This window comes from Lycium ferocissimum, chromosome 5 (assembly GCF_029784015.1).
Source record: "Lycium ferocissimum isolate CSIRO_LF1 chromosome 5, AGI_CSIRO_Lferr_CH_V1, whole genome shotgun sequence".
In the NCBI taxonomy this organism is placed as follows: domain Eukaryota; kingdom Viridiplantae; phylum Streptophyta; class Magnoliopsida; order Solanales; family Solanaceae; genus Lycium; species Lycium ferocissimum.
The window spans coordinates 60743037-60761416 of NC_081346.1; the positions used below are offsets into that span (position 1 = coordinate 60743037).

General features: G+C 35.4%; 1 protein-coding gene across 3 annotated transcripts in view; it reads left to right on the forward strand.

The window, feature by feature from the left end:
- LOC132056993 (protein yippee-like) overlaps window positions 1–18380 on the forward strand; it is a 26864-nt gene continuing 8484 nt past the window's right edge. The window contains exons 1-6 of one of the 3 annotated variants that reach the window (XM_059449416.1): window positions 2–151; window positions 324–459; window positions 4494–4537; window positions 5091–5199; window positions 5308–5363; window positions 5634–5802. In XM_059449416.1, coding sequence (XP_059305399.1) covers window positions 364–459; window positions 4494–4537; window positions 5091–5199; window positions 5308–5363; window positions 5634–5691 — 363 coding nt within the window. In that variant the 5' untranslated portion in view covers window positions 2–151; window positions 324–363 and the 3' untranslated portion in view covers window positions 5692–5802. Of the gene's footprint in view, window positions 152–323; window positions 460–4493; window positions 4538–5090; window positions 5200–5307; window positions 5364–5633; window positions 6362–18380 lie in introns of those variants that run through there. The other 2 variants (XM_059449415.1, XM_059449414.1) reach the window with 2 other exon arrangements.

Genomic DNA, 18380 nt, shown 5'->3' on the forward strand with positions numbered 1-18380 from the left:
AGAAGTAAAGCTAAAAACAAAAAAAACAAAAACTCGTTTAATTCCTATTGGAGTATTGGGTTTATGAAAAGTTCCTCACACAGGCATAAATACGTGAATAACAAACACATGACTCAACCGTTTTGGTAGATCACTTGTTCTGCAAAAAGGGGTTAGTCTTTTTTGTATTTTTATGCATTGTATTATATTGGGTCACTCTTGTTTTGATCAATTGTTTGTTGATTCTTGTTTTTTTTTTTTTTTTTTTCTTTTCAATCTGGGATTTTCTTGATTTTGCTGATAAGAAAAACTAATTTTTTTTTTTTTTTAATGGTTTTTTGAAGGGTATAGTTTGATCGGTGTTTGATAAAAGAAAGAAGAAAGATGGGTAGGCTTTTTGTGATCAGTCTTGAAGGAAACATCTATAGATGCAAGCACTGTCATACCCATTTTGGTCTTGCTGATCACATTATTTCTAGGGTATCCCTTTATCTTTTTATCTATTTTCTGTTTATCTATATGTAGCATGGTAGTTTTGTGTATGTGTTGTACTCCCTCCGTCCCAATTTATGTGATATAGTTTGATTGGGTGCGGAGTTTAAAAAATAAAGGAAGGCTTTTGAATCTTGTGGTCTAAAACAAGCCAAAGATATTTGTGTGGTTATAAATCATCTCGTTAAGCGTAAAAGGTTAAATGTATAGTTAAATTGTTGCCAAATAAGAAAATGTATCGTTCTTTTTGGGACGGACTAAAAAAGAAAGTGTATCACATATCGTTCTGTATGTGTTGCAGTATTTTACACATATGGGCTTGTGATTTCAGTAATAGTATGGAGGTCAAGGATTAGGGTAGAACGTTAGAAGGTGGCTAAGTGTTGTCGACTTCTGTGTGAGGATGGAGGCGGCGGGTCTCCTCCTCTCCTTTTTTCCTTGATGTGTATTACTATATGTTGCCACATTTATCATGTATCTTGTTATATTGCTATCTCTTTTTTGACATTATTGTGCCAGGTACTTTTTCTGAGCCGAGGGTCTATCGGAAACAACCTCTCTACCTCACAAAGGTAGAGGTAAGGTCTGCATACATCCTACCCTCCCCAGACCCCAGTTGTGGGATTACATTGGGTTCGTTGTATTTACCTTGTGGGTTGTGTTTTGAAATTTTTTAATTTTCCTTTTTTTGGTTTTTATGTTTTTATACATTAATGTTTATCTTAGGCTAGAAGGAAATTGATGATAACATTTATGTCCTGCCTTCTTTTTTTGGTTAGGTCTAAGTACCAAATTATTTGGGGTCGACTATATCAATCATATACTGTTTAGATTATTATCATGTTCATTGCAGTTTGACCGATTTCACCTGGCTATCAACCTATTGTAATCCTTCTCTTTTATCTGGTTTTGAGATCCACTGTACTTTATACATAGGTGGAATTTTTCATTTTTGCAACATTTGGTTGGTCTATGTGTGACAGTCAAATTGTTACTTTTCTGCTAGAAGAAATTCTCCTCTCAGTATATCTTTCCCACTTGGAACTCTCAGTATCTAACCAGGGCACAGTTTGTGGACTGGGGAAAAATGGTAGCTAAACATGGTTAAGATTGAAGGGTGGCAGGCGCTCATCGCCTTGTCTATTCTTTTACGCTGTGGATTATAATGAGGCAGAGGGTGTGGAACTGTAGTAATCAAGGACTAAGGGTGTGTTTGGTATGGAAAATGTTTTCTTGGAAAACGAGTGTGTTTCTTGCTTATTTTGTAGTGTTTGGTAAGTAGACAAAAATATATTATCCCAAGAGCATAAATGTAATCTAGCAAAATACTATGGAGGTGGGATGGAGTAGGGAGTGCGGATTCGGGGGTGGCGGAGGGTGGGATGGTCAAGGGTTGTGGGTTGGGGGCGTTGGGTGGATGGGGAGGAGACAGGGAACTTGGAATGTCGATTATGCAACTTGTTTTCCCTACTTCCATTAGGGAAGTTATTTCCTCATTTTTAAGGAACTTGTTTTCCTAGAGAAAATGTTTTCCAAAATATTTTGGCCAACCAAACATGGGAAATTGGAAACATTTTCTAGAAAATGTTTTCCTCCATACCAAATACACCCTTAGTCAGTTCATGAACTTCTGAAATCTGTAGGTCTCTAGGATGTGGGGAGCAGTGTGTATTGCAGCACTCATCCCTGTCCTCTAAGTAGCATTCATTTTTTCAGGAGTGCTTAGATACTTCTTTAGTTCACTTGTCTGTTGTATCTAACTGCTCCCACGGTTGTAGCCTCCTAGTGCCTTGGACTGTATAGGGGTGTTAAGCTACTCCTTTTATTTTACATTCAGCTAGACTAAGAATATTGGACCACTTGCTGGTTGAGGATGGTGCAAAATAGGACAAATTACAAATTCCTTCTCAAGGTTATGGTTCATCTGATAAAGTTTTACTGTTTCCTAGCCAGAGGGATGTCTTAATTAAGCAGTGATGTTTCTCGGCTGCTGCTTCATTAACTCTTTTATTCCATGTCTACTGAGATATCCCTCAGTATGAAAGGATGTATTCCGTCTAAATATGTGATTCAGGTTGATGAGTAATCAACCTTTTCAGGTGGTTCATGAAATTGTCCTTTCAATTTGCTCACAAGTGGAAAATATCTGTTGTACGACGTGTCAAGCTACTCGACTTGTAAATATACAAGGGTGCTGATTTTCTCTTATGCTATGGGTGTCAGCTTCATGGAGAAATGATCATCCATCTTTCTGGTTTCTCCATTATCTGTTCAGTGTTTGAAATTATGTACATCGTGCCTCCTTCTCTTTTATTGTGTGTTTTTTCTAAATCCTTATTGTACTAAAGTTTGTGTACCTAGATCTCAGCTTAGTGTGGACTTTAATTGTCTTAACTATTCCTGCTGTCTAAATTTACATGGCACTTCTTTTTTCACGTCCAAATTGTTTGACACCACCCTAGTAAATATTATTCTACACAACTTTGCAATTTTTGCTGATAAGGTTACAACTTTCACAATTTTCAATATTTCAATCTCATTTATCGTTTTTTTTTTTTTTTTTTTTTTTGAGAAAGAAGAATCAAATTCATTTACCTATTCAAATACTAAAGTTTGAGTAATGGTTTCTGATATCTTTCTCTACTATTAATGTAATGTGAAGTCCAATTAACATGTTAAATTGAATATCCAGTCAAACATTGTACAACGGTATTAGATGGATTGGAGGGATTATTTACTTTTGAATTTCAAAAACTCCTAATATGTGTGCTATTTGTGTATACCTTTATTTCACTCTGAACGGATAGATGGGAATGAATGATACTCAACTGGACTCCTTTTATGTAGAACAAGCATTAAGAAAGATGAAAGCTATGTAAGAGGAAGTTGGGTGGCGTGCATGAAGTCTGTGTTGTGTTGTCAAATTGAGACTGGTCATTATGGACTGTCATCACAAATGTCTTGTTTAATGTTTTTCGCTGGAGTTTGGAGATGGAGCTTTGAATGATTAAAATTCTGGCTCATAGTTTAGTTTGTCTGTTGGTAATATGTCGGGCTTGGGAAGGTCCGAAATGGACTTGAGCTTAATGTGGCCTGCAGAAGATTCGTTATCTCCTAGTCTAGGTTTTCTTGCATAACATTGCTGCAGATTGTTGCTTTTTATAAATGATCATTTTTTCAGTCTGACTATAAACTGATAGTTCTTATTTTTCTGTGTTTTATTGTCTCGAATCATGAGTGTTTGCACACTGGTATGCCATAGTTCGTGAAGCCCGTGATGGGTTGTGATCTGGACTTTCAGTGTGTTACGAATTGCTAGAGAATTTTTGTGACAATAACACTATTCTGTCCTTGTTCAGTATCCTTCAAAATAAAACTTCGGTCTGAATTGGATGTTGGGTGCTTTCTATTAGTGGAACTTCATATGTGCCAGAGTAGACAGACCCGTGCAAATTTCTCACTGACGTGTACAACATGACGGGGCAATTTGGAAATCTTTGTCAAATCTATAATACACAGTACCAGATGGATAAAATGACCTTGCTTTCAGTAATATGTCCAGTGAGAATGAAACTGCTTCATTAAACATACCAATCTCTTTTTCTTATTCTCTATATCATACGTACGCAATCTGCTATTACATATAAAAGCTTCACCACTCAGCCTCAGTGTAGTTGGCTCTTTGTGCTGTGAGCCAAGGTTGGCTAATTGCTTGCCATTGTTTTTTAGCTGAGGTTACCTAGTGAACTATTGGCCTTAGTTAACCTTTCAATTAAACAGCTAGGTCTATATGAGGTACGTGCCTGAAAAGGTTATTGAAGTTAGTCAATTTCTAATGGTTATGTTGCCTGAAGATCTCCTTGACATTCAATTGAGCTTTATTGATCTTTACCCAACATAAAGATAATTTGGATGTATAATTGTTCGGAGTGGTACTATTGCTGGATTCTGATTTATGCTGTCTTCATGCTATTATTTGGAAACTGTCTGTGGATTAACTCGGTCTTTCACCCTTTCTCCAGACATTCCAATGCAGGCATGGGAAGGCTTACCTCTTTGATCGAGTGTAAGTGTTCAATTTAACCTGCATTTCAGATGGACTCTCTTAACTCTATTAATGCTAATACAGGGAGGGCCACTTGAAGGTTGAGATTAAAATTTGGGAAACTGAATCTTACAAATTAATGTAAAAATTTGGGATAATTACATTTTTGGACCGCTCAACAAATAAGAGCCAGCAAATGTATAGGTTTTGTATATTAAGAATAAATATACAGTATACACAAAATCTACATACAAAATACATATAATATACATTATCAATCTTTTGGGTTTGTATATTTTGGCTGGCGCCCGTAATTAATTTTGGCTGTCGGGCCAAAAATGAAAAGCCCTAAATATTTCCCCATTACTTTAATTATTTCTTCTTTATGCTGGGGTTTTGCTCCAAGTGTTGAAGTACAAGAATGTCTTATTCCATTTCAAATAGAAAACCAAACTCATTTCTTTAATTGGATATTGCGGAAACCCAGAAAATGTGCCTAGCAACTGTATCCTATAGTTTGTGTTTTCCACTTGCAAGAGTGTATGTTATGTCTGCTCCTTCATTGGCGTTGCAGTGTGAATGTTACACTTGGAGAGAAAGAAGAGCGGATGATGCTGACTGGAATGCACACTGTTGTTGACATATTCTGTGTAGGATGTGGCTCTATTGTGGGGTGGAAATATGTGAGTCTCCTTTTCTCTATGTCACGACTCTGCTTTTGTTCTTGACCTTTTATGATTCGGTTCTATTTACCATGATATGTTGTACCAACAGCGATTGAATGTTTTCAGGAAGCTGCGCAGGAGAAAAGCCAAAAGTACAAGGAAGGGAGATTCATCCTTGAGAGGTATCATTGTGTTTCTTTCGCCTTTCAGTTTGGTGTCTAATCTTGTATCAAGTCGTTTGGACATACACAATATTTCATTTTACTATCTGCAAATAATGGTTTGACTTTGACCATCAATATTTGAAAATATTGAAAAATTTGTTTGAGGAGTAACTCAAATGAAATGATGATTCACTCACTGAACTTTTTCCCAAGTGAAATGCATGTCCAAACACAACCTCAGCATCCAAATACTCCTAAGCTTCGACTTGAAGTACTTTTTTTTTCCAGCTTCAACCAAATATTGCGCAAACGCCTACTAAGTTTCTTGGTTCTTCCTGCTAAGTAGGTTTAAGATCTTGGGTCCAGATGGAAGTAGCTATTCAATAATTCAAGATGCTCAGCTTGGAGGAAGTGAATCAGATGAACCTTGAGTAACCTTTGGCTTCACCATTCATCATTATCCCTTGACAATTAAAGATCTATTACAATTGTACATCCTCTCAACTTCCTGCCTTCGTCGATACAAGCAATCTTAAATTGCTTTTAGTACAGATGCAAGTAGCTTATATAGACAAGTTTTGCAGGATTATTTTAGAATGGACAATTACTCTACTTTTAGTCTCTCTGGTTATTTCATCCGAGTTGGTATATTCCTCTTTCCCGTATAGGCTTTGACTTGCCTTGATAGAAATCTGATATTCAGCATTGGATTGGCTTCAGTGACTATGAAGCTTTTCAGTTTTCAGCTTAACCTTTGGAAAGAAAAGGTTTGTCCAAGTTGGCCAATCACATTCATGCATAAGGGGAGCAATATTGGACTTCTATGTTTTGTACATAATTTGTATCTTATATTGCAATTATATAGGCCAACTTTGAACTTCATTATATCCTCAAACAAGAAGTATTTGTGACTTGTGATATATTTCACCAACTTATGAGCATTGCAAGTGGAGTGATGTGGAGTGCTTACAAGTTCTTGGGAGAAAATACGTGAGTAATGAGATTGTTAAACAATATGCTTGTTTGGTTTCCAAGTGCCTAAACTTGACTTTACTTGTTAGGTAGATTGTGACTAACTGGATTTTTAAGCCCTTTTAATGTTTTGATTGTCGAAGTAAAATTTTTTGCCTGAGGAAGGTTGTTTAACTTCCAAATTCTAGAATCACATAATGCACTGTTTTCCTTATAGCAACTAGTGTAAAATTTCCTAGAACTAATGTCTTACAGCTTTATCTCAAGTGTCCATGGACTACAAACTTTTGAACCGGCTATTCCTTAGTAAGTCATGTGTCAAATTTGTCTTACATTTTTTTAAGTTGTAAAAATATTGATTAGGTGTTATATTTTCTCGTTTTTCCTCGCTTGAATGAACATTGTAAGTGTTGACCTTAAATTTGTAACTTAGGATAACAAATGAATTCATATTTGTAGGTTAAGGGCACGTAAATTGTAAAGAGCAAATATTAGTTTCATGATGCGAAATGACTTGCATATACAGATGATGGAAGTAAAGAATAAGAACAACAAATTATAAGACGGTAAAAAGAGTCAAGTAGATCTTATTGAGCTATTTCTGGCTGAATTGTCAGATAGCATCACCGGTAAAGGGCTCGATAGCTTTGTTACAACTATGAGCTGATGCAATTGTGATGAAAGTCAGATGCTTTACATGTGAGGGGAAGGGGATATTATTAGTGTAACCCTAAGTAACGCCCTGCGTGTAATTAGCCCCTCATAATGATCATAATCAATACATTGAAGCCGTTACGTACGTGATGTGTAAATGCTAAGGAGAATCAGAAGTTTTTCTGAATCGATTACGGAGTAGCTTATCTTGAACGATCGCGGGTGACCTACCGAACATATTACTCCGAAGTGAGGCAAACTTTTATTGCTACAACAGCTCTAGAATGAATCGAAGTCTTAATTCGAGTGTAACCTTGTACCTTGTTCATGGTTGTCCCTGCTGAGCTGGATTTGGTTAGACTTGACTGCCACGTGTCATCTCCTAATACGCCCAGTTGTCAAACCCGTATTTTGACCAATACAGTTAGAACCTTTTTCAACTACACCAGTTATAGTACTACCCACGTCTTTTTTTCTCTTGAACAAACTTTCTAAATCAAAATTTTTTGTCTTTTATTTGAGTTCATATACCAATAACTAGCGAGTTATTCCTAACTTTACTTTGTCATTCTCTGTTAATAATTGACAAATACCACAACTGAAGATATTTTCCTAACTTCACTTTGTCATTCATTCTCTGATTATGTACACTAGAGCGAGGTATTGTGATAAGTCCCGGTCAAAGGTATAAGTGATTTGATTATTCCTATGCAGCAAGCTTTTGATAACACAACTGAATTTGGGAATAAGCTTGTCGTTTTATTAATAGCAACCCCATACAAGTAGGACTCAACAAAGACTCCTATTTCCTCGTACACGACTTCTAATAAACTAGAAACAAATAACTGCTTAATCTTCTGGAGTAACAGAATATCAAATAACTACTTTTATCTTATTCCTATGCAGCAAGCTTTTTAACCACACGCTGACTAAGCAAATTTCATGGCCTTTATTGAAAATATTTGGGGTTGCTTCAGCACCCCTCCCATTGGCAGCAACCTGGTCCCCAAGAGGTTTGAACGGGCCCACCTGTTGACCAACCTTCGCGGTCGCGAAGTCCCCATACACTGTTGCGTTGACCAGTCCATTTCCTCCTTCTCGTTCGTGGATCTACCCTTTGCGCTCGCGAAGCACATTTCTTCACCATAAAAATCTACATCATGAAATGAGTTCCAATAGTGTTGAATCGCCCTCGAGCCCCCTCGGGTCCTAATTCAAGCCCTACCAACTAATTTCACATACTGTTTATTGACTTATACAAGGTCTGAAATCACAATTTAAAGCATGAATGCTCAAAAAGAGGGATCAAATTCTTAATTTAGCCCTTCAGCCTTATAAGATAAGATGACGTTTCAAAACCTTCCGGAACTCTTTGAATCTTAAATCAAACCATCCCGCTATATACAAAAAGGTAACACCAAGCTATCTCAAGCATCGAAACATGAAATAGAGTGCAAAAGGTCAAAGCGGGGGTTTGGGTCATTACATTTACTTTATCAGCCTTAGTGAGTCACACAACTTTATCTTTTAAAATGTTGAACTGATCTAAGACAATCATGAGTCAATTGCGCACCAAAATGTGATATGTGTCATATGATAATAAATGTTTCACCATATTAAGTAAATTGCAAGTAAACCGATGTGAGATTTTGAACACAGAATTTCAGATTTTGGTAGTTCTCTTTCACTTTCAACAGTCAAATCTTATGTTGTGGACCAAATTAAAACATTTATACCATTAAAAATATTTCTGAATTTATAATGCTGCATTATATTTGATTATATATGAATTTCCCGAATCTATAAATTTAATTTTTGAAAATCGATCGTAATGAAAAACTAGAGCGTTTTCAAAATTTCCAGAAAATGATTTACTCATCTATAATATAATTTGTTGAGGCCATTCAGTCTGATCGATCAATAGAATAGAATGAAGTGATTATGTGGATAATAGATTTGAAATTGGATACGAGGTTAGGTTGCTTGCAATCTTTTCTCTCTAGTTAATTAAATTTATATCATCAAATGTACTCACTTAATGTTTATTCGATATTTCGGTTGATTGAGACGGTTATATTTTTATATGTGTATAAAAAACAAGTTTTAAGATTATTAATTACTTTTAATGTATACACATAGTTCAAGTAGAAAATAATGGGTTCAATAGGATCTGCTTAATCTGTCTTAGATATGCCTCTATTAGGAATTTCGATGCTCCGACTTGCACCAGATGAAACCATAATTTAATCATTGTAGGAAAAAAATATCTAATTGTGTGAAAGTATTGGATGACAAAAATCAATACAGTCCAATACTAATTATTATTTTATTCATGTAATGTTGTATGAGTTTGTGATGACAAAAAAGAACATATTGTTGTAAGAAGGGTAAAATTAAAATCTAGACTTTCTGTTTCCCAAGGTGAATAACACACTGAAAAGAAAGTAAAACTGAAAAGAAATGAAGAAAAATAAAGATATCTAAATATTCATTCAAACAACTTCCGCTTGGGCTAATATAGGAGAAAAACTAGAAAGGAAAAAAAACCTCCAATCTCCAGAAATGGATACTCTTGGCCTCAAAGCCTTAAGGTTAGGTCCAACTCGGTGTTTCATTATCAACGTTAAGTGCCTGCTGAATAAGAACATCCGTTTGATCTATGAAAGGTGTCGTGACCTCAGAAGGAATTTCATTCAGCTTTATATTAGTTGAATTTGGAACCTGAGCCTCAGAAGGAATTTCATTCAGATTTATATTAGTTGAATGTGGAACCTTAACGTTGTTCCTTGTTGTTGATAGCTGGAAATGTTCCTCGCGATTTGCCTGCATTGGTTGGCCACCACCGTTACCTCTAATTGGATGGCGACGTGCTCGAGACACCCGTCGACCCCTTCAGGTTGCGCTGGTAGTGCAAGTATGTACGACTGTTGTTGCAGCTCTATTGGATGTGATTGAGCATGATTCAAGAATTGATCAGGAAAAATGATTTGGTTACATAAAGGGCATCGATGCAACATCAGCTGAGCATTCGACATTCTTAAAAGCAAGAAGAAAATCTATGTCAAACACGTAAATAATTGAAATCAAGCAAGACATAAAAAAAATTTCTAACAAGAAATCGAGTTTACCTATCTAACTTATTCAGCATGAGGAGGACGACATTGAACTATGCACATCAAGACTATAAATTTTGCGAAGAATTTATAGGGACCACTCACCTTCACTTTTGGATCCCACACATTCTATAATATGATAAGTTTATAAAAAATAAATAAGACCGTTGATGACAACTCAACTATAAATTTGATAATAATTGATTTTTTTTTTCTTCTTATTTATATATGGAGATCTTTTTTCCCTTTCCGCTATTCATATTTTACCGTCGCATTAGATTGGACATCATCTAACAATTTCTTTATCAACATTGTGGGTATAAAGTTGTTTTGTTTTGTGTTGATAACTATGTTGTCATGGTTAGTTTATTCCAACCCCAACTAATATATTGGTTATTTTTACTAGTATATATGTATGGAATAACTCAATCCATCAAGTTCTAGATAAACGAAAATTCACCCTGTATCGTCCCGTTGAGATAAGGGCAATGCCATCCTCAGATGGTTCTAGTTGTAAACCATACGAAATTGTCATTTCAACATTAGTATTTTACTCATCCACATGGGCATTTTAAGAGTATTTCAATATGCACGTTGGACTTTCTGACAGAAAATATGTGAACACTTGAAAGGACAAATGAAATTTATAAAACATAATATTGAAAAGGGAAAAGGGTCAAATATAATATACCCCTCTACTTTAGTTTATTCGTTAAATTTGCCCTCCGTTAGTCAGAGTAGTCAAATATACCCCTCTGTTAGCCAAAGTATACACATATACCCCTTTATTGGATGGAAAACCCCAAATCATTCAAAATTACCCAGTTTCAATTAAAATGATTCGACCCGTCTCTTATAACCCGACTCACGACCCCATCTCTTCTCCCTCACTGTTTCTTGCTCCATAGCCATCATTGCCTGAGAGCTCGTGACACCGGAGCTCCAGCGAGCTTCTCCAATCGTACACAGTCACACCACCAATCAAACCATGGCCAAGATACCTCACTCATAAAACACTCATCTCATTAGTTGAATCCTAACACAATGTTAACCTTTCACTCCAAATCTTTCACCATGCTGGAAATTTCCACCCAGGTTTTTTTCATAATTATGAAACATACCACTTTATTATCAACAAGCTTTGTCGTGCACGTGAGTTCGATAAAGTAGAGACGCTTTTAGATGAATTAAGGAACTCTAGTATTAAATGTGGGGAAGTTTTGTTTGTTAATGTGATTAGGAACTATGGGATTGCTAGTAAGCCTAAATTGGCACTTAACACTTTTTTAAGAATTGAGAAGTTTGGTGTTCAGAGGTCAGTGAGGTCATTTAATGCTTTGTTGAATGCTTTAGTACAGAATAAAGAGTATGATTTGGTTTATGCTTTGTTTAAGAATTGCCAGGAGAAGTTGGATATAATGCCTAATACGTTTACTTGTAATATCTTGTTGAATGCTTTGTGTAAGAAAGGCGATATTGATAGTGCGATTAAGGTTCTTCATGAGCAGAGGCGGATCTAGGATTTGAAGTGTCACACCCCAACCTTGGTAAGGCGTGACTGGCACTCGGCACCCTACGGGAATCGAGCGGACCAAACTGTAACTCACGTTTTCTGTATCTCGAAAGGAAACATAAGACCAAGGTACCATATACCATAGGGGCACAAGCCCAATAACATACTTATGTCTTCAAACTAATCCCGAGTGCATATGCCGGTAAGGCTATCCATAATAATGATACAACATAGTATAAGTCGAGATGATTATAAGACATCTAACTGTGCATATCTGTCTACGAGCCTCTACAGGGGTAGATGACATAAAGTTGGCCGGGAATAGGCTCCGCCATACCCATGCAATGCATATGCGGCCACGTCGACTCACGGGGGCAACTCCGAGGCAAGTGGAGTGCCACGACTCTTCCTGCTGAGCTGGTATCCTTACCGAAAGATCCGTCAAGCTATATCTCAACCTGCGGGCATGAAACGTAGCGTCCACAAGAAGGGACGTCAGTACGAACAATGTACTAAGTATGCAAGGCGGAAAGTGCAACAAAATAGCCATATACTAAAGTTGAGAAGAATAAGAATCAACCAGGCATTTACAACTACCGATGGAAATCTAGCATATGTATATATACCTCTTCATCTTCTTGCAGTCTTTACTATGTCTGTATACCCTACCATAGCCGTGGTTACCTTATCATCAAATGTTATCCGAACATGTGTTGCGGCGTGCAACCCGATCCATATATGATACATGTTTCTCTATACTTTCGCATGCTTAACTATATCTAGGTATAGTGTTGTGTCTCTATCGTACTAATCATCCTGTATTAATCGCCCAACCGATCACAGACCGCCGACCGCCGCGGCCGGCAGTAATAATCGCCCGTCCGATTGTCGCCGACGAGAGCGCGGCCTCGTTCGATCGATCGTTTCGCAGAATCGGTGGTAACTACCATAACATTGGGTAATTGCCCGACGGTCATAAAATGGGCAAGTATATGTATATCGCCCAAACCACCGTAGCACGGTGGTAATAACTGCCCAACTAGTCGTAGCATGGTGGTAAATACATAACTGCCCAATTGGTCGTAGACCAATGGTAAATACATAACTGCCCAACTGGTCGTAGACCAGTGGTAAATATAATCAACATCATGATCAAACCTCTACGAGTAACCTCTATGCACTTCTCATGGCCGCCATTTATTCGCTAATGTCCACATAATCACATAAGACATATAACACATCTCTGGGCCACAACATATAGATACATGTGCTGCGGAACGTGCAGCCCAATCTAATCTCTCATACAGAATCCCTTTATATAATTCTAGTACTCATTCCTTATCTATTCACTTCTAAGCTCTTCTCGTGACTATTAATTATCCGTCAACGCTTATATTGTCATATAAAACTCATAAAGCATATTTCTAGGCCCCAAGACTTCTTCGCTTAACTAAACATTAGCCAAATCCTGAGATACATCATAAGTCTCTCTTCTAGCATCAAATACCTCATTAGGGATCCTTCGCTAGCACTCTATTCATGTCCCACAAAACATTCCTTAAGACACATTCCTAAACTCGTTGGATTGTTATTACTATAGAAATATCGTTATCGCTATATCTCACCTTGAAGGAACAAGTATCATAAGGTGAGATCAATCACAATGAATAATTTCAAAGGTCATGAATAAGCTCAATAATATCATAAGGATCATGATATTCATAGGCTTCTAGCATTTGTGGAAGCAACGATATTATGGATATAGTACAAAGGTTTATAACAAAGAATCATGACTTTAGAAAGAAAGGGTTTAGCCTTACATACCTTTCGGTATTCTTAGTCACCAAGCGTTTATTCTGCCAAGCTCGTACATCTACATATAAATCATTCATACTATCATTAGACTCATTGCCACATGCTTGTCTCAAGCATTTAAATGTGACCCTTTTTAGAATCTGTAAAATTCGAGCAAAGTCTCACCGTTTTATATGCCTAGCCAAATCATAATCCTAAAGAACCAACCAACAATAACAATATCAATATCAACCACAATATTATCAATAGCAGTATATTCCATAAAATATCCCACATAACATTTGTCTAATTTTTCTACCAACAAATCCACTATACAATTATTCAACAACTCTACTTCTGTAAATAAACTTATATCCATATCACTAAGGAGAGATTCATACCTTATTCTCGCTAGTACCGCGATATCTCCAATATTTGCCTTGAATTCCAACCAAGATTCACCGCAATACGATAGTATAATCGCAACTACGCGTTGTCCGAACTTAAATCCGGAGATTATACTTAATTCGCGTTAAAATTTTGTGGAGGAAAGGTTGGGAGAATTTTCTAGATTTCGAGAGGTATTTTTGGGAGATCCCAAAGTCGGTTGAGAGGTATTTATTGGTTATTTTATTGCATTGCAAATTAACGGACGGGGAATGGTTTGAAATTTTATAATTTCAGTTAACTCGTTTAACGGTGGGGACGGTTTCTCATTTTCCTTAACGGTTTAGCCCCCGTTAAGAATAATTAAATTATAAATAAATCTCTAAGCAGTATATAAAGTACTAAAGATTAGAAATACTAATCTTTGAGCCTAAACTCATTTTCTTCCGCAACATGGTAGCATTTTCCTTATTGCTTCTACCTGGTGTTTGTTTCTTATTATCTCATGTTACCAACTAGAATCATTCAAAACATTTTTACCTTCCTTGGATGTTTCTTCCCTTTTCTATGGTGAAGATGAGAACGAGATAGAATTACTACTGGTTGTTTGAAAGAAATAAGTTTTCTTATGGACATTGATACATTTTAGTATGAAAATCTCATACTTAATGGCACGATACTTTAGTGAAAATTTAATTATAGTATTTCCAATAATTTAAAATCATGTGTCCCAAAGAATACCCACCATGATTATACATCCATTTAAATCTTGCGATGTGATAAAATGTGAGTTTGCAACCTTATACACTATCATTATTGAGCCTTTTTGTGTTTTGATAATTTTGTATTGATGCAATAGTCCGAATGAAAAAAAAATCTCATATACTTTATTGATTAACCGATAAACCGACAGTAACCGCTAAATCCACACCGAACCAACCGGGACATCTTCGGTTGGTTAGTTTGAGATATCTAAAAACCGATATCCGATAAGCCGAACCATTAAGCACAATTATCCAACCGAACCGCCCGATAAGCACCCCAACTACCAGTAGCACGTCTTTTGTGCCATCGTAGCACGCGTTTCGTTTGTAGGGAACGTACATAATTCTCTACTCTGATGTCGTATCGACGAGCAGTTTGTTGCGTTGGAAACTAGACTAGACGAACTTCGTTTTAGGCTTTTGCTTTGCTTCAAAACTTCTCATATACTAAAAGATATTCTTTCTCAAAGTTGGACCAAAAATTGCCCCCATATTTTTCATTAAATCCAAGGTCTCAATAGCTTATTTCTTCAACTCTCTTTGGTCGTGAGACTTTCTAAGATTTCATATATCACTTTATCCATAAGTATACCTAATAATTATATCATTTCTTAAGCCCGAAAGACGGCTCATCTTGATCATAATTCCACGTACTTGTACTTAAACTTAGCGAACGTTCATCTGGAAGTATGGGGTGTAACATGAAGGTGGCAGGTGTCATAATTTTTTTCAATGTACATCTTGTTAGGAACGTGTATTTGGGTCCGCTCCATCTCTTTTTTGTTTATTCGGGTCAACTTAATGGGCTTTTTTTCTAGTTACAAATATCAAAATTACATCTCAAAAATCAAGAAACGAACATAATTACCATCTTAAATAAGGAATCGCACTCATTAACACCCATTAACAACAGAAGTAAAATCAACATTTTCATCAAGGGACTTGCATCTCTTATGTATATTAAAAAATGAATTTGCACAAATAAAATAATATCTTCAAGAAGGAAATTACACCAATCAAAATAAGAAAAATAAGAGAAAATCTCTTCAATAGGTAAATACTCCCCATAAGTAAATATAAAATTAGATAAACTACATGCTCTAAAAAATAAATCATAAATTTCATGTTTTTTCTAAGCCGTGCTTACGAAATTTCCATCACAATTTAAGTAGTAAAGTGATTTAAATTGAATTTAACAATTATAGAATAGCATAAATTTTTATAATACGCTCCCTCTGTCCATTTTTATTTGTTCATTAGACTAAAAATATATGTCCACTTTTACTTATAAGTTATATAGTTTGAAAAACCAAGACATAATTTACATTTTACCCTTATTAGTAAGTACTCTAATTCATTTCTCATTTTATTTATTGCTTATTAAGAGTATCCCAAATAAAATATAGATAAGTAACCATGGATGGAGGGAGTAATTAAAAAAATGAAATTATAAAATAAAAAAAAATTGAATTTTGATCTCAATCCAAAATTCCCATTGAGACCCAAGTTTTTTTATTTAAATACTCACAGGTTTGAGATTAAGAGAAATACTTAATTTAAGGGATTTTGAAGTTTCTATTTGTATGTTCTCGCTAGAGATCACAGATAAAATAATAGAAAAGAGAAAAGACAATATAAATAATAAAAAGATAAATAGAAAATTAGGAGGACCGAAAAGGAAATTAGTGGTACAGAGGAAGTAAAAAGCGCAAAGAAAAACGGGAGTCGAAAAATGTTCAAAATAGATTCAAACTTGTGTCTACTACCGTAGCACCTTTATCTAATTTACGACTGGGGGTGGCAGAATCAAATACTTAACCTAATTTAAGCAAATTACAACATAAGTATATAAAAAAATTATTAATCGAGGGGGTGCCATGCCACCCCCACCCTAAAGGGTGGATACACCCCTGTTGATGAGATACCTGTGATGGGAATAGTTCCCAATGTGGTTAGCTACACGACGATTCTCGGTTGTTATGTGACACTTGGTAATTTGGTGGGTGCGAAGAGAATATTTAATGAAATTGTGGATAGAGGGTGGTTCCTCATACGACGATGTATACTATCTTGATGGCTATGGAGCAAGCAAGTAGTAGTAGTGAGAGAGAAAAGATGGGGTCGCGGGTCGGGTTATACGAGACGGGTCGGATCATTTTAATTGAAATTAGGTAATTTTGGATGATTTGAGATTTTCCATCCAATAAAGGGGTATATATGTATACTTTGGCTAACAGAGGGATATATTTGACTACTTTGACTAACGGAGGGCAAATTTAACCAATAAACTAAAGTAGAGGGGTATATTTGACCCTTTTCCCTATTGAAAAAACGTAAGGAAAAAATTAGAAAATTGAAATATTTTTACCCAACAATTAAATTGCGTGATAAATACCTTAAGCAATACTTCTTTTTTTTTTTTCTTCCAATTTTATCTATTTCAAGTTTTCTTTGGGACCAGCGATTATTCTATTGAATTTCCTATAATTAATAATAGTTTAGCTTATTAAAACGCCAACAAAAGAAATGAATTCTTTTCAAATTATCATACTTGCATCTTATTCAATTATAGTCCTTCAATAAGTTATATATGTATAGCAATTTGATTTCCTTAGGTATATGGATAATCTTTCAATAAATTTAATAGAAAATAAAATTGTTGTTATCAACTGTAATATGTAGTTTTACCCAAATAGTACACATTATAAATACTTTATTTAGTAATTTATTTGCTTCCTGTAAGAGACAAATTGTAGATTGATGCAAGACTGTCTGCTACTCAAGTCTAGTTTCAAGAATGTATCAAACTTGGCTTAAGAAACAAAGTCATAATATGATTAAGAATTCTACACCGTTTCTCAATAGTTAGTAATTTTTGTAATACCACACAAAAGATGGTGTCATCCAGAAAACTAAACTTAGCTTCACACACTTATGCATGCAAACTTTTTTCTTCTAAGAAAGATCTTAACAATGTCTTATTTTATGTTTTCTAATCGGAAACTCAAAATTCACGGAAATAAAATATTATATGATAAATTAAATCCGTCTGAACACTAATACTAGAGCCAAAAGAATATTGTTCTATGAACTATGCTCAATCTATATCTATAATAAAGTTAGGCATAGATAAGATGATGTGACACCTATCTATGGCCAACATTGGTATTTATCTTTTTTCCTATTTTTTCGTGCTATCAAAAAAATCAAAAGTCTCTTCTTAAAATAATTACTCAATATTAACTACAGTACTATTTATTGTGTTTCCATCTCTGTAGTTAACCTTTAAGACCACATTATCATCTCCGTTAAAGAATATGGCACCATTATCAATTCTTTCCTTGGACAGTTTGCAATATCACGTTATACGCGAAAAGTCATAACTAAGGAAACATTGACAATTACGGATGATATACTAAAGTTTCATTAAAAGTCATAACTATTCATTAAGGAAATACATTGCAGTTCATAACCGATGATATATTGAAGTGCTATTACTATCAATCAATGTCAATAATCTGATATGGAGGATTAATACTTGTTTTTCCTACATTCATTAGGGAGGTCATTTTCCTCATTTTTAAGAAACTTGTTTTCCTAGAGAAAATGTTTTTCAAAACATTTTTGACCAACCAAACATGCGAAAATTGAAAACATTTTGGGGAAAATGTTTTATTCCATACCAAACACACCCTTAGTTTATGAGCCTCCTTGTGCCTTGAGCTTTAGAGGGGTTCTAAGCTTTAGATGGATTGGAGGGATTATTTACTTTTGAATTCCAAAAACTCCTAATATGCGTTTGTATACGGTAAAAACCGGATATAAGTAAGATCGGTGA